This window comes from Nuphar pumila, chromosome 16, assembly GCF_984573655.1.
Source record: "Nuphar pumila chromosome 16, dmNupPumi1.hap1.1, whole genome shotgun sequence".
Taxonomy (NCBI): domain Eukaryota; kingdom Viridiplantae; phylum Streptophyta; class Magnoliopsida; order Nymphaeales; family Nymphaeaceae; genus Nuphar; species Nuphar pumila.
This window is the reverse complement of record NC_143264.1, coordinates 66260047-66283171: the sequence shown is the minus strand read 5'-3', so window position 1 is coordinate 66283171 and position 23125 is coordinate 66260047. Positions and strand designations below refer to the sequence as shown.

At 38.1% G+C, this 23125-nt stretch overlaps 1 protein-coding gene across 4 annotated transcripts in view; it reads left to right on the top strand.

Moving 5' to 3' along the window:
• Nucleotides 1-746: 746 nt before the first annotated feature.
• Nucleotides 747-23125, top strand: part of LOC149813398 (OVARIAN TUMOR DOMAIN-containing deubiquitinating enzyme 12-like) — a 49729-nt gene continuing 27350 nt past the window's right edge. For 2 of the 4 annotated variants that reach the window (XM_089991507.1, XM_089991503.1), the window contains exons 1-6: nucleotides 848-906; nucleotides 3317-3354; nucleotides 3440-3946; nucleotides 4035-4210; nucleotides 16379-16452; nucleotides 17135-17189. In XM_089991507.1, coding sequence (XP_089847633.1) covers nucleotides 3616-3946; nucleotides 4035-4210; nucleotides 16379-16452; nucleotides 17135-17189 — 636 coding nt within the window. In that variant the 5' untranslated portion in view covers nucleotides 848-906; nucleotides 3317-3354; nucleotides 3440-3615. Of the gene's footprint in view, nucleotides 907-3316; nucleotides 3355-3439; nucleotides 3947-4034; nucleotides 4211-16378; nucleotides 16453-17134; nucleotides 17190-23125 lie in introns of all 4 variants that reach the window. The other 2 variants (XM_089991505.1, XM_089991506.1) reach the window with 2 other exon arrangements.

Here is a 23125-nt window from a genome sequence, read left to right as displayed (position 1 = left end):
AATGCAAAGATGCACAGTTTCAAACTTGTGACGTGCTATTTACTTGATCGATATGTTGAATCAAATTGAACTAATTTCCCAACCGGATTGGGTTGTGGGCCAGATTGACCCATTCATTATATAGTTTGTGCGTGCTCCGGGTCGGAACCGACCCAAAACACTAAATAACAAAAGAAAGAAAAAGAGGGAAAGCAGAAGAAAATTAGCAACGAAGGATATGTCTACCAACGGGGGCTCCAGTTGTGTGGCAGGAGCAGTTAGTGCACGTTACCTTGTGTGGGACGGTGCAAGTTCGAATCCCTATGGTAGAGTTGTATAACTGGTAGGGTGTGCCTAACCCCAGCTTTCTCTGTCAAAAGAAAAACGAAGGATCTGTTTCCTAAAGACCCGCGTGCTCCGCCGCGTCACGCTTCGGTCATCCGCGAATCCCACCGTCCGCCGTCGGCCGCGCGTCCCTTGAAGCCGCGTATCCGCCGTCCAATCCGCGTTGCATGATTCGGACGGTTGAGATCGCATCTTGGTCAAGCTTGAACGGTGCCGACCGTGCTGGACGATAGATTTCAGATAATCAGATACGGAGCCGAAGGGGCGGGTGCCTCAACGGGAAAGGCTGCTTCCCCTCGTACCCGTGTGCCCAGAGATCCGACGGCCCTCGTCCTCTCAAAGCAAAAAGGCGCCCGCTCTTGTCCGTCAATCATGGTAAAGTTGAGGTGACGTTAAGGTAAAAGAGAATACGGTTCCGTGTGCCCGTGAACAAATTCTCTCTCAAATATTTTGTTCCGCTATTGCGTGCGGCGTCGCGCCTACGCCCCCACACCTCCCAAATGAATGTCTCTCTCTCTCTCTCTCTCTCTCTCTCTCTCTCGAGTTTGATCCTTAGAGATATTAAAAAAGGACGCTGAAATTGTAAGTATTCGGTTTTTTTAGAATTTTTGATATTTCAATTATTGTTTTTTTAATGGCTCCTAGAGATGTTTTTGATTTGACGACTTGAGTATTGTATTGGGTTTGCTGGGTTGAATTTGGGAGGAGAGTATGTTAGAAATTTTATGATTTCTTGTGTGCATATAGCTTTTTGAATGGTTAGTGGTGGTGTTCAGTTTTTGGTGTTGATGATTTCTGAGTATTTTTTTGATGAATTACTGAATTTTTGTAGGTTTGATTTTAGAATTAGAGTATGCGGAATACTATTGTTATTGTTGTGATTGTTTGCATGTGAGTAGCTTTTTGAATGGTTGATGGTGGTTTTCAACTTTTGGTGTTATTCTTTTCTGAGTTATTTGGTTGGTGAATTATTATTATTATTATTATTTTTGTTTTGGTAAGAAGGAGAGTATACGGAATGTTATTGTTGTTACTGTGATTTTGTGTGTGTGTATAGCTTTTGAATGGTTGATGGTGGTTTTTCAATGTATGGTGTTGATTTTTTCTGAGTTATTTGGTTGATAAATTATTAAAATGTTTTAGCTTTTGGGATTTGGGTATTTAGGTTCAATGGAAGATTATGCTTGCCTGTTGGTTTTGTTTTGGGTGAATTCTTAGATGAAGTGAGTTTCATGTGTTTGTTTCTGCATGGTTGTTTAAGTTGGGAGCTTTTGTGTTTCTGCTTGGATTTTTTTTTTGTTAGTTTGTTGCGTGGACATCTTGTTCTTTTGTAGCATGATGATTTCCTCAGGTGTCTGTTGTCTGTTTTCTCCAGAGTTTGTTTATGTGGATGGCCATGGTGTGTTAATGGCTATTGCTTTGGATGAAAGAAGTGAAAAGAAATGGTTTAGTGAATTTCATGGAAACTGATCAGGACTGTTGATTGCATCTCACAGTGAGCAGTCACAGCTGAATTTGACCCAAGTTATCTGCGAAATTTGTCTAGAATGACATTTTCCCATACTCTTGTGTGTTGATTGTTATAGTTTCTGGTCCTTTATGTGCTAAAAATGTTGATCCCTGGTAAATATATGTATGGTGTGATGAGAAACTTCCTAAGGAAGAAAAAACAATTGGTTTTGAAACAAAGGTAATTGAGTAGTAGTGGTTTATATGAATAAAACAGTCAGTTGGGTTCAGATGTGCACTTACCAAAGAAGTAGGGGGTTTTGAGCTTTGCACATCTACCATTTCACCTTCAAGGCATCTTGAAAGTGAATCATATTCTATGAACATGATATCTGTCTGGGATGGTATATGGATATATGACAAAGATGGAGTGCTGGATTTTTTCTATCAATCTGTCATGTCATATAAGGACGAGTCGGACATCCAATTACTTCGATTCAAATTATCTGGATGGTCCCTTATATATTTATCAAGAAGATGTATAATCAAACCTATTTCTTTATTGAATAGAAACCCAAAGAAGTGAATATGGTATCCATTCCTCTTTTTAGATCTTTTTGAAGAAGGCTCTGTTACTAACATGTTTACTTCTATTGTGGGCAATGTATTCGAGTTAAAAGCCCTACATGGTTTATGTTTGGGGGATCTGAGAATTCCTCTTGCTTATTCTAAACCTTTCCAGGGCCCACCTCATGGAATCCAAGTTGAGAGAGTTTTTTTTTAATTGGACAAGTATGGTTGTCCCCTACTGGGATGTACTATTAAACCAAAATTAGGGTTTTCTGCAGAGAACTATGGGAGAGTGGTTTATGAGTGTCTCCGTGGTGGACTTGGTTTTAGCAAGGATGATTGGAACATAAACTCTCCAATTGTTTATGCATTAGAGAAACCATTTTTATTTTGCGCAGAAGCTATTTATAAAGCACAGGCTGAAACAAGTGAAATTAAAGGACATTACCTAAATGCTACTGTTGGTACATTTGAAGAAATGCTCCAAAGCATGGCATGTGCCCTAGAGTTGGGGGTTCCTATCCTAATGCATGACCCGTTAAAAGAAAAAATCAATCATGAGATACCCATTTGACTATTTGAGCTACTAATAGTTCCAACATTTTTTTAACAAGTGTGTACTGTATACTTCTCCATTGGTGAACCATGCACCTTGTGTGCCTATTGCGTGAGACAGTGGTGAGGCATTTTTCCACGAATTGCCCAAGTGACCAAGTCTTATGCCTTGAGGTGCAGAGGGACAAGCATCCTAAAACATAGCTGTTGTTCGGTATCTACTTTGTTCATTGACGGATAAGCAATATATGCTGTTGTTGTTTTCAAAGACGGGAACATGACTTTTCTTGGCTCCTTCAAGCCCTTTCATTTATTCTTTGTATCCCTCATTCTCAAACCTTGTATTTATAGTGTGATGGTATGTTTCTCAAAACACAGCTTTTTGGATGATTATAAAAAATGAACTTTTTTCTTACAGGTGCAATAAAGCTGGTTACTTCTTGAGTATATATTTTGGTAAGAGTTGTAAGTTTTGAGCCCTTATCCGTTGAACTTTGCCTGTTTCCGCTACTTTTCTAAAATAGAATTGTTTGGTTGGTAGATGTTGCTGGACTGCATCACTGAATTCACTCTGGAAGGTTGATCAGCACGATCCTGATCAAGATATTTCGGGGAATTGCTATTTGTTGTAGGTTGTTCTTGTTGGTTGAGTGTAGCAAAACCAATATCTAGGGAATCATATCAAGATCTTTTTTAGCTGAACGTTAAAGAGAACCAATGGTTACCTGTGAGCCAGACCCAGATGTTGTTCGGTGGGGTCTCCATCTCCTTGATGGTGATTATCCTTTTCATAATTTGGGATACTTTGCTGGTGCTACTCAAAATGAACCAACTTTCTATGATGAGGGATATGCCAGGGAAGATCAGTTTAGCAATCAACATTGCAGTATAGAGAATGATGAAGTAATTGCACATGCCCTTCAAGAAGAATTTAGCCGACTTGCAGTTGTTGAAGCGTCTGGATCTGGACATTCAGGCGAAGAGCATCAGCAGGCATCTATTCTTGCACAAGATTGGCTTGGTCTTTCTGTGAGACATTCTAGTCCAGGTACTGTATTGGAGCTAGTTTGTTGCAGCTAATCTCATGGTTCAGTTTATCCCATTAAAAAAATTGTAAGGTATACCACCATCTGCAGGAATTGATCATGACCATGAAGAAGGCGAAGAGTCTGAAACCCCTAGTTCATGTTCAAGCCCGGAAACCAAAGCATACGATGAAGAAAACTGTTATGGTTCTCTGGACCTAACAGATGAATTCTCAGCATTGGATGGTGAAGTTGGAAAGAGGTTGAATCAGATGATATCTGTTCCGGTGAGTACTCCAAATGTAGTAGCAATTTTTCCTATTCCTGCTCCTTTTTCTCTACGAATGGCTATCTGGGAAGCAGCTTGAATCTGGATTATCATGTTAAAAAACAGCTTATATTTTAAAAATGATCTCATGCTTCCCACATCTTTGGTTCCATGAAGTTGCTTATACTGAAATTGATGTGTCATGATGGTAACCCTTCTGTCTCCAGGATTGTGTAATAACATTTATTTCTTTGTCTTGATAAGTTAAATACTTAGATTTAGCTTCTGCAATAGTTTTCTATTTGTGTAGCGGCAATTATCAAGGATGAAAACAACACATTTACAATGCTTCTACTGATATCTGATCTTATAGTGCCTTTTCTATCTGTTATTAACTTATTGTACACTAGAATTTGGTCTTTATATATAAATCTTTTTATTGTAATATGTTCTTCCATTAACAAAAAAAGTTTAGTATGTTCATGTAATTCATGAGTTTCACATGTATGAGGAATGTATTGTTGCATATTGCCATTCATGCGTCTGGGAGCAAAGGTGTATAGATATTATCAAGGTTGTATGTATCGTATCATTACCAGTATCGGTCGGGCCCAAAGTAACACCATATCGTATTGTATCGCATCGTAAATGTATTGTAAATTTTTAATAAAATTTTTTAAAAAATCCAAAAAAATCAAGAAAAATATGAAAAAGTTTGCAAAAATTCTAAAAAAATCATATCACATGAAACAATGATGAACTGCACAAAATACAATCATAAAATCACATATAAAGCATTTATGTCTCTATGAGTCACATAAGACATCATCAAACATCAACTAATATAGAATCATAGATAATATTACATACATATCTTTCAAGAACAATGCAAAATATTAAATATCTTGCAATTAAGAACATGCCATAAGACTCATATTTTCTTACTACATAAACAAAAATATTATGGCAATAGTTGCACTCGATTTTAACTCATTAATTGAGTGCCCCATTGCCATATCGGATCATCTTATGCCATATCTATTGGAGGAGTGTGGAGCCTAATTTCTACCTTGATATAAATCTTTAATTTTGGAGAGTAGCTTTGTAATTTTGTTAGTGTAGCCTGATTTCTACCTTGATATAATTTTTTTTTAGAGTAGCTTTGTAATTTGCTTTCTTAGTTTTTCTAGAACAATCCTTAGATGCTCTTTGTGATCTTCCTCACTTTCTGAATAGATTAATATGTTATTGATGAATATGATCACAAACAAATCCAGGTATGGCTGAAAAATCCTGTTCATTAGGTCCATAAACGCTGTCAGAGCATTGGTTAGCCTACAAGGCATCACCAAAAACTCGTAATGACCATATCGCATCCTGAACGCTGCTTTCTGCACATCTGAATCCTTGATCCTCAATTGATGGTAACCGGATCAGAGATCTATCTTCGAGAATACCTTTGCATCACGGAGTTGATGAAACAAATCATCGATACGTGGACGAAGATATTTGTTCTTGATTATTACCTAGTTTAACATGCGAGAATCAATGCATATGCCAGTGTTGTGAAAAGCGTTGAGGCGTAGCGAGGCGCACCACCAAAATCTAAGGAGAGGCGTAAAGCATAAGCCTCAAAGTTTTTTTTTTAAACTTTAAAAACTATAAAAAATATCTAAAATTATAAATAAATAAAAAATGCTTTATTGATGAAGCAACAACCAACAAGAAATAAAAAATCTCAAATAAATACTGAAAAAATATGAGATTAACATGTAAAAATAACATTAATGCAACAACTTGATCTATGTAAGTATCTAAGAAATAAAACATGAGCATTCATTAAATAAAAAATTAGCATTAACAACGAAATGCATATTAGCATTTAACAATATCATGTCATAATTAGAAAATGCATTTTAGCATTAACAACCAAATGTTAATATATATATATATATATATATATATATATATATATATATATATATATATATATATATATATATATATATATATATATATATATATATATTGGGTTGTGACTGCATGTAATTGCATGACTTGATTTTGCCACTAAAAGGGTTTAACGCCACATTTTAGAAGAGATTATTGCTCCTACGAAATTGAATACATTGAATAAGTTGACACATAGATATTAATTTTCTGTGAGGGCGGGAGGGGGGGGGGGGGGGTTTGGGGGCTCCCCCCGACGCGGGTTTAAAACCGGTTTGAAACAAGGGCTTATGTTTGAGACCCGGTTTGAAACAAGGGATTATGTTTGAAACAACAAAAGTGCGCAACCGAGCTTCCCCATGGATGAGCAAATTGCAACACCTACCCATCAAGAATCGAACAAAGTGGTGAAGAAGAAAAGTTGTGCTATCCCAAATCGAAAACCATGGTAAGGATGGTGACCACACCATCTGGTAGAAGGGCGCAACTTTCACTCCCTAGTCCCTACAATCACATGTTTCATTGTGTGTGCCTGAAGCCGTGGATGAAGTGCCATAGCAAATGCCCCATTTGTCGCCTTTACTTCTCGAAAGAAAGCTAAGAATTATAGGGAATGTGAGCAATGATGGCTTTAACATTGCTAAGGGCAATGTCTAAGGCCTTCAACTTCAATTAAGTGAGGCACGTACGCCTCACCTCGAGGCGCGCCTCGCCCTGAGACGTACGCCTCAAGGCGTATGAGGCGTGCGCCTCAGGGCTTTTACGCCTTATGCCTGTGCCTCAAGGCACAAAGCCCCTCGCCTTAAGGCGAGGCGTGCTTTTTGCGCCTTGAGGCGCGCTTTTAATAACACTAGCATATGTGCATTGATCCATCCTTGTTCTTAACGAATAACACCGGTGCACCTTACAGTGATATACTCGGTCTAATAAATCCTTTATCCATCAATTCTTGGAGCTGCTTCTTTAGTTTTTTTAATTCTGCGGGGGATATACGATAAGAAGCCTTAGAGATTGGGGTCGTACTAGGCACCAACTCTATTACCAAGTTAATCTCTCTCGTAGGCGGTAGTCCTGGCAGATCATCGGGAAACACATATGCTAAGTCTCTGACGACTGCTAACTCTCCCATATGAGATGGTTTTTTATATTAGCACCTGGTCTCGTTTGTCCACGATCTCCACTAGTCTTTCTTCAAAAGTTAAGTCTTCTTGAATGTATATTGAATGACGTGCGACGGGTCGTGAACGTACTTTCTTAGCATGGATACGTGAAAGATGTGGATTTGCATATACTGAGGAGGCAGTACCATATGGTAAGCTGTTTCACTGATCTGATTTAAGATTTCAAATGGTCTGACGTATCTGAGACTAGTTTTCTTTTTTTCTTGAATCGAAAAACACTTTTGGTCGGGGATACCTTGACAAAAACCTTATTTTCGACCGAAAAAATGAGTTTTCTATGTCGCTAATCAACGTAACTCTTTTGCCGACTCTAGGCAAGTCCGTAGTCTTTCTCGGATCATCAGGACTTGTTGAGTATAGTGCTATAGTATAATTGGTGAATCCATCGTCCGCTCGCCAACCTCGTCTCAATAGACCGACAATCAACACGGTCTCTCATACAATGTTTCGTATGGAGCCATCCCAATACTAGCGTGGTAATTATTATTGTACGAGAATTCTGCAAGAATTGTATGATAATCTCAATCCCCCTTTCAGTCCATCATGCATGCTCGAATCATGACTTCTAGAGTCTGAATTGTACGTTCTGATTATCCATCAGTTTGGGGATGAAAATTCGTACTGAATTTTAACTTTGTACCCAAGGCTAATTGTAATTGTCTCTAGAACTATGAAGTAAAGCGTGGGTCACAATCAGAGGTAATTAAGACCAGGACTCCATGAAATCTCATAATTTCTTTGACATATAGGTCTGCCAGACTATCTAATAATTGGTTGGTGCAGATCGACAGAAAATGAGCAGATTTGGTGAGTGTATCAATGATCACCCAAATTGCATTGTGTTGCTTTTGAGTTTTTGGCAGGCCCACAATAAAATCCATAGTAATGACTTCTCACTCCTATTGCGGAATCTCCATTTGTTGGATCACTCCGCCAGGCCTTTGGTGTTCTATCTTGATCTGTTGACAGGTCAAGCATTTTGAGACATATAATGCCACATTTCGCTTCATACCGTTCCACCAATACCTTCGTTGAAGATCTTTGAACATCTTTGTGCCTCTCGGATGAATGGTATACTTGGATTTGTGAGCTTCTCCTAGAATTTTGTATCTCAACTTAGGGTCATTTAGAACCCATAAACGATCTTTCAGCCATATACTATCTTCCTCTTTAAGACAGAATGAGGTATACTCCTGCTGGGTTCGTGCTTTTAGCTTCTTATACAGCGCATCGTTTTTCTGTCCGGCAATAATCCTGGCAAGTATCTTGGGTCGAACAGTAAGGTTTGATAACTTGATAGATCCTTCCTTGCTTGCAAACGACTTCCATGCGATGAAGTCTTCCAGTAACTTCCATCCAATGCACATAAGGCCGGTCAAAGCTCCTAAAGTCTTGCTTCTGTGTGCGTCATATATAATGTTTGCTTTCCTTGGATAATAGGAGAGGGTGAAGTCATAGTTTTTGAGGAATTCCAGCCATTGTCGTTGTCTCATATTCAATTCCTTTTGAGAGAACAAATACTTAAGGCTCTTGTGATCGGTAAATGCTTCGAACTGTTCTCCATACAAATAATGTCGTCAAATCTTTAACGCAAACACTACTGCTTCAAACTCTAAATCATGAGTTGGATAATTTTTTTTATGAATCTTAAGTTATCGCGAGGCATAAGTGATAACTTTCCCGTTCTGCATCAGTACACAACCTAAGCTCGTCCTTGAGGCATTAGTGTAAATAACAAACCCACCCTTACCAGAGGGTAAGGCTAAATTAGGAGTTGTTGTGAGTCTTTTCTTCAGCATCTGAAAGTTATCCTCTCACTTGTCATTCCATTCAAACTTAATTCCTTTCTTTAAAAGTTTAGTCATCGATAGAGCGATTCTAGAAAAGTCTTCGATAGTATCTAGCTAGTTCAAGAAAACTCTGGATATCTCATACATTCTTCGGTTGCTCCCAACTCAGTACGACCTCTACCTTGGTAGGATCCACGGACACCCCATCTTTAAAAATAACATGCTCCCGGAACATAACCTCTTTGAGCCAAAACTCGTATTGGAGAACTTGGCAAACAAATGTTACTTCCGCAAGGTCTCCAGAACAATGCTCAAGTGATCACAATGTTGTTCCAAACTTTCAGAGTACACCATGATATCGTTGATGAACACGATCACAAAGGTATCCAAATATGACTTGAACACCCTATTCATCAGATTCATGAAAGCTGCAGGCACATTGGTGAGTATGAAAGGCATGACAATAAACTTATAGTGCTCGTATTTGGTTCAAAAGGTCATCTTTGAAATATCATCGCCCTTAATTCTGAGTTGATGATACCCAGATCTAAGGTTGATTTTTGAAAAAACTTTAGTTTTTTATAGTTGATCGAACAAATTTTCGATACGAGGTAGTGGGTACTTATTTTTAATTGTAGCCAGATTGAGCATCCGGTAGTCTATGCACAATCTCAACTATTTGTCTTTCTTTTTCACAAACAAAACCGGTGCTCCTTATGGCGACACACTGGGTCGAATAAATCTCTGGCCCATCAGCTCCTACAACCGCTTCTTGAGCTCCTCGAGTTCGGCTGGTGCCATCCGATATGGTGCTTTAGAGATTGACACAGTTCTAGGTAACAACTCGATATGGAGGAAGTCCTAGTAGTTCTTCCAGAAATACATCTCCCGAACTACATCCAGATCTTTGATTGGTATAAGGGTTGGTTTTGTCAGGATGACACTGACTAGGAAAGCAGTGCATCCATTCCGCAAGTACTTTTGTGCTTTCATTGTTGATATAACTCGGTCCATAAAGACAAGCCTTGAGAGTTTGAATTCCACCTTAGGAACACCCGATTGAGACAACACAACCTTGTAATGAAAAGAGGCGGAAGCACCAATAGAGCAAAAGTCACTCCTTAAGAGTGACTACAAGAGCCAAGAACACAAACACCAAATGTGCACACACAAAACTCACAAATATAGGAAATGACTTAAAGTCATAAGTTAGATTTATTGAAGAAAGGAAGAGAAGGGTGTAAAAACCCATACATTTACAAGGGGGAACCTCCTCTTTAAATAGAGGAGGGAAGCACTAAAGAGGACTCCCTTCTAGTCGTTGGGAGCCCCAACAGTCATAAATATGACTGTTGGGGCCCCAACGACTAGATGGGTGGGGCCCCTTTATGATTCCAAAAAGCAAAAAGAAGAAATAAAAAAGAAAAAAGAAAAAAGGGAAAAAGAGAAAAAAGTGAAAAATAAAAAGGTGTATTTGGGAATTACCAAAATACCCCTATCGGGTTTTGGTTTATACAAATCAGAAAAAGAAAATATAATTATGTATATATACATATATACGTATATATACTTATATATATATACTAATGTATATATATATAAGTATATGTATATATATATTTATATATACATAATTTAACACGCCCCCTCAAACTTTACGGGGAGAAGACCGAAAGTTTGCCAAGAAGAAACATGAATCGTGGAGTTGGGAGCGCCTTGGTGAAGAAGTCAGCTAGTTGATACTCTGAAGTGACATATGGCAATGTGATGGTTCCTTTGAGATATTTGTATCGAACATAATGACAATCCATTTCGATATGCTTGGTCCGCTCATGAAAAGTGTGATTGCTGGCAATGTATATCGCACTCTTGTTATCACAACAGAGCTTGGTGGGAGTGGAAATGTTAACGCCCATGTCACTAAGAAGACTTCTGAGCCACATAATCTCCATAGTTGTCATTGCCATAGTTCGATATTCAGCTTCAGTAGATGATAAGGAGACCTTCTGCTGCTTCTTGCATCTCCACGAGATGAGAGATTCACCTAAAAAAATGCAAAGACCCGTAATTGAGATCCGATCATTGGGATTTCCTCCCCAGTCAGCATCAGTAAAAGCAGTTAATTCAAGAGATGAGGAAGAGGATAAGAAGAGTCCCTTGGAGATGGTATTTTTGATATATCGCACAATTCTCATTATGGCCGCCATATGAACTGTAGTAGGAGCGTGCTGAAATTGACTCGCTGCATGAACCGCATGAGCTATATCTGGACGTGTGATGGATAGATAGATGAGAGATCCAATTAATTGGCGGTAGGGGGTTGGATCTTCAAGAGGAACACCATCTTCAAGTCTTAGTTTCGCATTGATAACTTCAGGGGTCTCCACTTTCTTTTCATCAGATATTCCTGACTTGGTACAAATTTCCGCAGCTAACTTCATTTGAGATAAGATGTACCCTCGTGCTGAATAGGCCACTTCAATTCCTAAAAAATATCTCAAATAACCAAGGTCAGACATATCAAAAGTATCTTTTAATATAGACTTAACATCATTTACTCCCTTTTTGTCATTCCCAGTGATGATCATATCATCAACATACAGTAGAAGCATAATAATGGAGTCACCTGTTCTTTTGACAAAAAGAGCAGTGTCAGTATAACAAGAAGAAAAACCTAAATTGATTAATACAGTACTAAACCTGTCATACCAAGCTTTAGGAGCTTGCTTAAGTCCATATAAAGCCTTTTTTAATTTTAAAACTTTTCCATTTAAATTCATACCTTGAGGTAGTTCCATATAAACTTCTTCATTTAAATTACCATTCAAGAAAGCATTTTTAACATCAAGTTGAAAGATGGGTCATTTTTTGACAGAAGCTATAGCAATAAGGGCTCGAACACTAGTCATTCGAGCAACCGGGGCAAAAGTTTCATCATAGTCTACCCCATACTCTTGGGCATAACTTTTGGCTACCAACCTAGCCTTATATCTTTCCAATGAACCATCACTCTTAGTTTTTACTTTAAACACCCATCTACATCCAATGGGTTTCTTGCCATTGGGAGGATCAATGACTTCCCAAGTTTGTGCCTTTTTAAGGGCATTAAGTTCAAGCTCCATAGCTTCATTCCAATGATCATATTGTTTAGCATCATTGTAATGTGATGGTTCATGAAATGAGTGAAGAGCAAGAAGACATGCTCGATAATTAGGGGAAAAAGAGTCATAAGAAACAAATCTATTTGGAATCTTAGGAATGCGATTTGATCTTCTTTGAGAGGTTTCTTCTATCGACTCATTTTGAGAAAATCTTTCAAGGGCACATGGAGGATTTCTTTCATTCATTCTATAGTAGACTTGTATTTGTCTTGAAGCATTCTCTTCTAAGTTTTGATTATTATTCGGATGTTCAACAAGATCTTCAAGAGGTTCATTAAGATCAATATGATCATCTATGATGTTTTCTTGAGGTAGCAAGTCAAATAAAAAGGAATAGTCAATATTTTCATTTGGTTGATGCGAAAAACCATTTTCTTCTTCGAGGAATGTGACATCTTTTGAGATATAAAGTTTATTATTAAGGATGTCAAAACATCGATATCCTTTTTGTTTTTCGCTATATCCCAAAAAAAATACATTCAATAGCTCTAGGAGAAAGTTTATCATTTTTGCGAGTTAAAACAAAGCATTTACATCCAAAAATTCTTAATCTTTTATAATCGGGAGACATATTGTAAAGTTTTTCAAATGGAGAAAGATTTTTCAAAGAGGATGAAGGGATTCTATTGATGAGATATGTTGAAGTTAGAACCGCTTCGGCCCAAAAGGATTTTGGGATGTTTTTTGAAATCAATAATGTTCTTGTAGTTTCTATTATGTGCCTATGCTTTCTTTCCGCAAGACCATTTTGTTGCGGAGTGTTGGGACAAGAACGTTGATGACAAATTCCATTTTCTTTTAAGTAAGTTTGAAAATCATTAGACATATATTCACCTCCCGAATCGGACCTAAGAATAGATAGATTTCCCAAAAATTGATTTTTAACCATAGCATGAAATTCTTTAAAGAACGAGAAGACTTCAGATTTGCGACTTAAGAAGTATATTCATGTAAATCTAGTGAAGTCATCAATAAATACCACATAATACGAAAAGCCTCCTTTAGATAAAATAGGGGAAGGTCCCCACACATCGGAATGAACAAGTTCAAATGGCCGAGTGGCAAAATAACTTCTTTGAGGAAACGGAATAGCTTTAGATTTCCCAAAAATGCAATCTTTACAAGTCATGTGATTGTCTTTACAAGTATTGTTCAAAAAAGGGAAAAGCGACATTTTTACAAAATTTGGATGACCAAGTCTCTCATGCCAAATTCCAATACTTTTATTTTTAACAAGATTGCAAGATGACTTAGATGGAAGCGTCAAAAAGTCCATAAAATAGAGATCACCCCTTCTATGGCCTTGCCCAATTAGCTTCCCTGACTGGAGATCCTGCACGATGCAATCTTTAGGTGAGAAAGAGACTTGGCATCCATGGTCGGTGATTTGGGAGACGGAAAAAAGATTTAAATTAATTTTTGGAACAACTCTTACTTTATGAACAAAGAAATTTTGAGAATTTTTGAAGTCAAGTGTTCCAATACTTTCAATTTTTAAAGACGTTCCATCGGCCGTTGAGACATAGGAGGACATAGGTTCGGAAAAAACATTGGAAAGAGAGTTTTTATGAGATGTCATATGGAAAGAAGCACCAGAGTCTAGTATCCACATACCTGGAGGTGATGAAGAGTAGGCGATGGTGGCTCCGGATGTTGAAGGAGAAGACTTGAGAAGGTGTTGGAGAACTTCGGAGATATGATTAAGAGTTTCTTTGATATCTCCTTCTTTGGTACTTTCTTCCTTCTTTGGAGAATTTTCTCCAACCGCGGCAACCTTTCCTTTAAGCTTAGGACAAACCGGTCTAATGTGGCATGGTTCATTACAATAGTGGCATATGATTCCCTTTCTAGGCCCATTGATATTTTTGTTAAAGTGGGGAGGTCTATATGCTTTAACATTAGAACCGGGCCTATTAACGGCCAAAACCTCATCTTTCCTAATGCTCAAGCCAAGTCGAGTTTCTTCTTGACATACCTCGGCAAGAGCATCTTCAATAGGTAGGGCTTTGCTTCTATGGAGAAGAGATGCCCTCACTTGTACAAATTCCGGGTGAAGTCCATGAAGGAATTGAAAAAAGTGCTCCTTTTCAATTTGTTCCCTTCTTAGTTCAATGTCTTGTGGAGCAACCCATTTGGGCTCAAGAAGGGCAAGCTCATCCCAAAGAGGAGTTAGAGAGCTAAAATAGTCCCGGACACTCATATCCATTTGTTTGGTGGAACGAATTTTTTCTTGGCAAAAGAATTGCCGAGCAAGATCCTTTTGGGTATACATACCCTTAAGAAAAAACCAAGCCTCATTGGCTCTTCTAAACTTGGCAATATTGGCACAATTTTTAAGATCTACGTTGTTCATAAACCATTCCTAGATTTTGGCATGGTTACTTTCCCAATCCTCGATTTTGGATTGATGTTCATTAATGGCTTTGATGCGCTCATCGCCATCTAAAGCCTTTTTAACTTCATTTTCAATTTTGGTAAGAACAAGAGAGGGTTTGGGAGTAGTCCCCATAACAAAACCCCAAAGTTTCTTACCTCTTAGATGATTTTCCATCGCGGAGGCCCACATGAGATAGTTGGACCCATTTAGCTTGAAAGAGATCTCCACTTTAGAGTCACGTTCCATCGGCACCAAATATACTTCCTTTCTTCAAAACTTTGAGAGGCACGCTTTCCAAGATGTCAAAAGAGAAGCCCAATCACCAACCGAGCTCTGATACCATGTAATGAAAAGAGGCGGAAGCACCAATAGAGCAAAAGTCACTCCTTAAGAGTGACTACAAGAGCCAAGAACACAAACACCAAATGTGCACACACAAAACTCACAAATATAGGAAATGACTTAAAGTCATAAGTTGAATTTATTGAAGAAAGGAAGAGAAGGGTGTAAAAACCCATACATTTACAAGGGGGAACCTCCTCTTTAAATAGAGGAGGGAAGCACTAAAGATGACCCATAAAGGGGGCTCCCTTCTAGTCGTTGGGAGCCCCAACAGTCATAAGGGCCCCAACGACTAGATGGGTGGGGCCCCTTTATGATTCCAAAAAGCAAAAAGAAGAAATAAAAAAGAAAAAAGAAAAAAGGGAAAAAGAGAAAAAAGTGAAAAATAAAAAGGTACATTTGAGAATTACCAAAATACCCCTATCGGGTTTTTGGTTTATACAAAACAGAAAAAGAAAATATAATTATGTATATATACATATATATGTATATATACTTATATATATATACTAATGTATATATATATATATATATATATATAAGTATATGTATATATATATTTATATATACATAATTTAACAAACCTTCCATCATGGCACAAAACCTTGGCGTGATACTTATGCAACCGATCCATACCTAATATGACGTCAAACTCAGTCATATGAAGCAAAATCGCATATGCAGGGAGATGTTGGTCTGTCAAAACTACGTCCAGATTTGGTACGTAAGTTGCATAAACTGTGTTCTTCCGGATCGGGTTATACACATCCAAGACATTATTCAGAGGTTTTACAGGTGCTTATAATTGGTTAACAAACTTAACAACAATTAAGGAATGCGTGGCACCACAATAAAATGTACTAAAGCCGCTTGGCCAACAACTACAACGGTACCTTGAACGAGTTCTCCTTTGGTCAACTGTTCTACCAAGGTAGCATAAACTCGCCCGCCACCCTCTTCTGGGTATTGAGTTGCTGTTGCTTGATGTATTCATTTTGTTTCCTTCTCTCATGAAAGATTTCCTTAGTTCTAAGTATCTTTTAGACTCATGTGACAACTCCTGAAAATGGGGCATTGGATTAAAGCTTATGTTTATTTGTTTGTTTTATTTAATTTACAAGAAAGTTGGATGTTGGAATATTTTACAGAACCAAGGGAACTGCTAGTAAAAGGCGTGTTTCATCTGCTTAGCATATGGAAACCTATCCCCTGTGTACTTGTATACTTGTATGGAACTAGTTCTTATTATTGTGCTGTTGCTTTTCGAATTAAATGGTAGTACGCTTTCTTGCTATTGCAGTTTGTGTGTGCTTTGTATTATTTTCACTTGTGATTCTCCAGCTATGCTACATGTAAATGACAAATCGTACCCTATGTTAAATCCAGCATGTTCCTAGAATCAATGGAGAAATTCCTTCTGTGGATGAGGCTACTTCAGATCATCAGAGATTGCTGGACAGGTATGTGCAGACTGCAGTAGTTTCCTTGCAAAACCTTGAGCCTGTTAATGTTTTATCAGAATATTAACTTCTTATGTCTAGGACTGGGAAATGTACTAAGCTTCTTGGCTTGATCTTGCTTGTTAATAAACAAGTGGTACTTGAAGTCAAGGCTCCTTTAGTTAAAAAAACGGTTCTTAAGATCATTAAGAGCTTGATAATCTTGTTTAAATTTTCGTTTACAAATTGTAGATATCTATAATCATGGTTCATTTGATGAAAGAAAAGTCTTTGGTAACTGGATTTTTCTTTCAGAAAGGAGGTGATGGGTTCAAATCCTATCTACTCTCCTGTTAAAAGGTCTAGAAAGTATATTTTATAATTAAATGTTTCAACTGAAGCTTAGACAAGCCGAACTTGAGCGGGGCTAATCTTAACCAAGCCGATTGTTCAAGCTCGGATTGAGCTTGAGCCAAGCTCAAGGGTGGTGTATAATGCACCAAGTGGAACATGAACATTTCAACCTTGGGTTCTGCTCGCTGGTGAACATTTATAGCATATTAGCATATGAAGGTGCTTAAATTATTTTGTTAAATGAATTTAATCAATGAGGATTTTTCAAACGTGGCTTGCTTGATGAGACATTTCCATTTTGAAAGATCTTGTATGTGTGAGATGACAAGGATGTTTTGTTCTTATATAGATTGCAGCTGTATGATTTGATTGACCTTAAGGTTCAAGGCGATGGAAATTGTCAGGTCAGTTGACATGGACTTTCCATGACTTAAGGCTTTTATGCAGAGATTTCTGTACATTTTGATATCATAAGTTTAATATTTCTTTTTTAAATGAAAGTATTCTTAAGGCTGTGTAATTACGTTGTTGCACATTTTCTGATTTCTTCTCTGGTGTATCTTATTGTTCAAGCATGAAGTAGGACAATTTGAATCCTGATGATTCCAAATTATTATTAGGAAGTAGGAACCTTTTGACATGGGTGTCGTCCCTCTGCGCAAGCCAATGCATAGCATAGGCACTGGGGGCAGGGGTCCTGGCCTCGGAGTTTTACGCTGTCGGCACAACGACCGTATGTATGACAGGCTGAGCCAGTGACCAGGTCTTTGTGCCAGTTGCGGTTTCTTCGGGTTATAAATTCAAAAAAAAAAAGTCGGAACCTTTTGAAGCTTAATTTTTCTAGCTCATTACAGTAAGGTAATGATGGAGGTATCACATATTCTATTCAAATTCATCTAAATCCTGCATCTATGCATTTTCTTGAAGCATCACTGATTGAATAAAATTTGTATTCCCTATTCAAATGCTTATGAATTTGATTTTCAAGTAAATTTCTGAACTATTACTGATTGGGCCAATAGAGGTTGTTATGCAAGAAACCCAATTAAATTCACAAGCACTAGAAACTTTGAAAGGCTAATTTTGGGTTATAAACATAAATTATAAATAGGTCTTAGATTTTTGAAAGATAGAATGTATCATTCGGCTTCAATCCTATGATTGAGGATGAGCTATGCAGTCTTCAGCAAGTGTTGTTCACTATGGACCAAGGTTTTAAGTATCGTATTGTTACCCGTATTGGTCGGGCCCAAAGTAACACCGTATCATATTGTATCGTAAATTTTTAATAAATTTTTTTAAAAAAATCCAAAAAAATAACAAAAATTCTAAAAAAATCATATCACATGAAACAATGATGAATTGCACAAAATACAACCATAAAATCACTCTCTATGAGCCACATAAGACATCATTAAACATCAACTAATATAGAATCATAGATAATATTGCATGCATATCTCACATGAACAATGCAAAATATTAAATATCTTGCAATTAAGAACATGCCACAAGACTCATACTTTCATACTATATAAGCAAAAATATTAGGACAATAGTTGCACTCGATTTTCAATCGGTTTCCACTCATTACTTGAGTGCCCCATTGCTATGCCGGATCATCTTATGTCATCTTTGTTGGTGATATAAATATTTAATTTTTGTGGATTCAACTTCGTGGTAAGTTGGCGGAGGGGGGGGGGGGGTGTAGGGGGAAACACCCCCCAATGCGAACTTTGTTTGGAGAGTAGCTTTGTAATTTTATTCATAATAAATATTTGTTACCTTAAGCCATTTTTTCTTGAGTGAAAAAATGGTGAAAATGCATTTTTTTTACCTTAACCCACTTCTTTGGGTGAAAAAATGGTGGAAATGCACTTTTAATGACCTCTAGACAAATGGAGAAGTTGGCTCTCAAAAGGTATTTAAAACCTAAAATGAAAAGTAACTTTCGGCCTTTTTAAAGTGCGCCGAAGGACAGAGGTGTATCATACGATACACCCGATACGATACACACTTGTATCACGATATGAGCGCGTATTGTATCGCAAAACCCAAAAGTAACAATACATATCGTATCTTATTGTACGATACATTTCGATAGTTACAACTGCTATGAACAAAAAAGTTAAAGGGTTGTGCATGCATGGGGTGGAGAATGAATAAAAGAAGTTGGCCAACCGGCACTACATGTAGACCTGTAAAGATAAGAAAGCTGAGAAGTAGTGTAGGAAAAGGAGAGAAGCTATGTCACATAGACACGTCAGGGGACTCCCCATACCCCTGTTGACACAGCAGAACACAGGTCGTTGCGAGTACGCCTTGGGTCATGTCCAACCCTGACCCGTTCCAAAACCATTTTTTAGGTTTTTTTACTGTGGTTAAAGGGACGTGGCCATTTTGGTCCCCCCCTTCACTACGACCCCCCCCCCCCCCCCCCTCTCTATTTTTCCCTCTCGTCTTTCCCCCCTCTCTCAATTTCCTTCTCTCAGTGTCTCATCTTCCCCCTCTCTCGTTTTCCCTCTTCTCTCTCTCTCTCTCTCTCTCTCTCTCTCTCTCTCTCTCTTTTCTTGTGGTTTACCCCCTCCCTAGTAACAAAAAGAGGAAGAGGAGGAAAAAAAGTAAAAGAGGAGAGAGAGAGAATACCGGACCCGTATCTCAACCTTCTCTTCTTCTTCTTCTTCTTCATCCACTCTATGAGAGAAAGAGAGAGCAGCCCAAACCCACGACCTACCTTTTTAATGAAAAACAAAATTCCCCCTCCCCCTTTTAAAAATTTGCAGTCATCCCTTACAAACTTATTTTTAATTTCTGATATGGATCCTAAAATATAGATCCACACTTGATCCAAACCCAAACTTTATATATATATAGCCGTTTCCCCGTACTCTCATTTTTTTGAAATTGCCGTGTCGTACCCATACCCATGTGACATAGGAGAGATGGGGATAATAGCGTGAAAGTTGGAAAAAGAGTGGTAGATGAATAAAAAAATCATGAAGAACTTAAGTAAAAGAGGAAGTGGACTCCGAAATAATGCACAGGTCGGAGTATAATGCAAAAAAGGTCCTCAATAATTTTGCCCATGACAAAGGGTGCTGCTGCTACATGTCACCACAGGAAGAGTTGCATTGTGGACTTTGAGCAGGGGAGTTCAGGACATTGATATTGATATCAACGTTGATCATGAGAACTTCTGGTCATCATTATGGTTGGCTTTATCCTTGTGAGTATGACAGTCTTGGTTAACTTTTGTGAGGATGCTGGCATATAGATTCAATTGAAACACTGATGAGTCTATTCAGTTGATTCTGATTGAATTAGAGATGCTATTTTCTTTCAGAGATTAAAATTTCATTAAATCAAGTAATCATTGACATGGAGTTACCTACATTGTTAGCATCTATGCCACATAGGTATGGTTGCAGGTATTATCTTTTTGAATAGCATGATCTTGATTATCTTTGGGAGAATACTGGCATATGGATGCCACTGAATAGGGAAAATTATGGCACATCTGAATTATTGATCAATCTACTTTAGTTGATTCCGGTTGCATCAAAGATGCGCGGACTGTTTTTTGGAGTAATTAAAATTTGATTAAATCAAGTAATCAGCAACAAAGGAACACCTACATTGATGGATGTCACATAGGTCTGGGTGTGGGTACATGGAGCTTTGACCATTAAAAAACAAATCTTTTGACTGGGTGTTGGAAAACACTAGGGTGTATATATATATATATATGTATATATATATATATATATATATAGAGAGAGAGAGAGAGAGAGAGAGAGAGGTAGGGCTAGATAGATAGGTAGATAGAGAGAGAGAGTGAGGGAAACATGCTAAATGTGTTTTTAGGCTTTTTTGGTGCTTCTTTTGCGTTTCCGACCCGTAGATGTGTTCGGCATGGTTGATTTACTAGGAATCGACGCCCGGACCATGTGTTTTCAATGAATAAAACGATATTTGGAGCCTCAGAAATTTACAAAGATTTTGGACCATTGGTTTTTCGAACCTTATAAAAACCAGAGTTACCAGCCGAGGAAGCGGGAGCGGGAAGCGATACGGGAAGCGGGAGCGGGAAGCGAGGCACTTTCAAAAATTTAGGAAGCGGGGAAGCGTGGGACCACTTAGAAGAAAATTATGAACCGTCTCGGAAGCGAACCGAAAGCGAGGGGGAAGCGAAAAAAATGGGGAAAAATTGGGGGAAGCGTGTTAAAATACATGTAATTCATATATATATATTTATATATATATATATATGTAATTGTCTAAAATACCCGATAGGGGTATTTTAGTCATTTCACAAGTACCCGATAGGGGTACTTGTTTTTCTTCTTTTATTTTCCTTTTTATTTTTTATAAATTATATTTTTCTTTTTTATGTTTTTTGCTCACACAAAAGGGGCCCCACCATGTAGTCGATGGGGCCCCCAACGGTCACATTTGTGACCGTTGGGGACTCCCAACGACTACATGGGGAGCCCCTAGGTGGCTCTCCTTTTAAGGCCTCTTGGCCATCCCCCCTCTCCTTTTTTTGTGTATAAATAGGGGTGATCCCCTCTTGTATTTTTTACTCTTGAGAGTTCTCTCTCTTTTTCAATAAGAGACATTTATATTTTTACGTTGTGTTGTCTCTTGTGGGTTTGGGTGTTAGCCCTTTTTGGTTGTTCATTAGTGGATGTTGTAAGTGCTTAATGCACTCTTTGCTTTTTCACATATTTCATTACATGGTATCAGAGCCTTGTGTATGCTCTTCTTTTTAATATAGCTAGTTGTATAGCTATATTTTTTTCCTTGTATCTCTCTTCATTTATTCTCTTGTGAGTGATTAATATGGAAGGAGTGTGAAAACACGTGAGAGAGAGAGAGAGAGAGAGAGAGAGAGAGAGAGAGAGAGAGAGAGAGAGAGAGAGAACCTTTCTTGAGAAGTCGGCAGCCTTCCAGCCCATCGATTGCAGCCCTAGTGCCTTCATTAATAGGGTTACAATTATCTTTTACAGGGACAAAATTGCCCCTTATAAGTGACACATGTTACATAATGATACAACTAAAGCAAAACTCGTGATTGGATATGGATCCGATATCGGATCCATATCCAATCCATATTCCACATTCTAATACCCTCCCTCAAGTTGTGCATGGGGTTGAACCATGTGCAACTTGTTCTTCAGATACCAGAAGCGATAACTGGTAAGACCTTTTGTAAACATATCGGCAACTTGGTCTTCTGAAGGCACATAAACTGGTTCAATATCTTTGTGGGCTATCTTTTGTCTGATGAAATGTTGATCGATTTCAATATGTTTAGTCCGACTGTGATGAACAGGATTGAATGCAATTTGTATAACACTTCTATTATCACACATAAGTGTCGAATTTGAGATATCCTCTCCCGTCTCTGTAAGAAGATGCCTAATACAGGTCACTTCTGCTGTGGTAGCTGCCATAGATCTATACTCTGCCTCTGTGCTAGATCTTGGCACAGCCTTCTGTTTTCTGCTACTCCATGAGACAAGATTTCTCCCAATGAAAACACAGTATCCTGAAACAGACCTTCTCTCATCTGGATCCCCTGCCCAGTCTGCATCTGTATAGGCAAGTATGTCATGTTTCGGTGATTTCCATGAAGATTGAGTATATGTTAGTCCATCACCCACCATTCCTTTTAGATGGCGAAGGATGCGTTTGACAGCATCCATGTGACCAGTCTTTGGTTCATGTATGAATTGAGATACTTGATTGACAGAATACACAATGTCTGGTCTAGTGAAGGTAAGGTATTGTAACATACCTACTAAACTCCGATACTTGACTGTATCAGGATATAACTCACCATCACAAATACTGAGCCTTTGGTTAACAACACTGGGTGTGGGTAGAGGTTTACAATCTGTCATTCCTGCTTTAGCTAAAAGATCAAGAGTGTATTTATGTTGAGTTAATGACATTTTATCACCTTGTCTATCTACCTCTACTCCAAGAAAATATCTCAGCTCCCCAAGGTCTTTCATTTTGAACCGCATACTCAATAGAACTTTAATTCGCTGAATGTGGTCTGGAGCATTACCAGTGATAACAATATCATCAACGTATATGAGTAAGAAAACCACAGTGGTACCGTTCCCATATATGAACAGGGAATGATCAAGTTGGGAACGAAAGAAACCATGTTTATGGATTTCTAAAGAAAAACTTTCAAACCATGACCTAGAAGCTTGCTTCAGTCCATACAAAGCTCTGGTTAACTTGCATACATATTCTTTTGTGCTTCCCTCTGCATAACCTGGAGGTTGCTACATATAGACTTCTTCCTTTAAGTCCCCATGAAGAA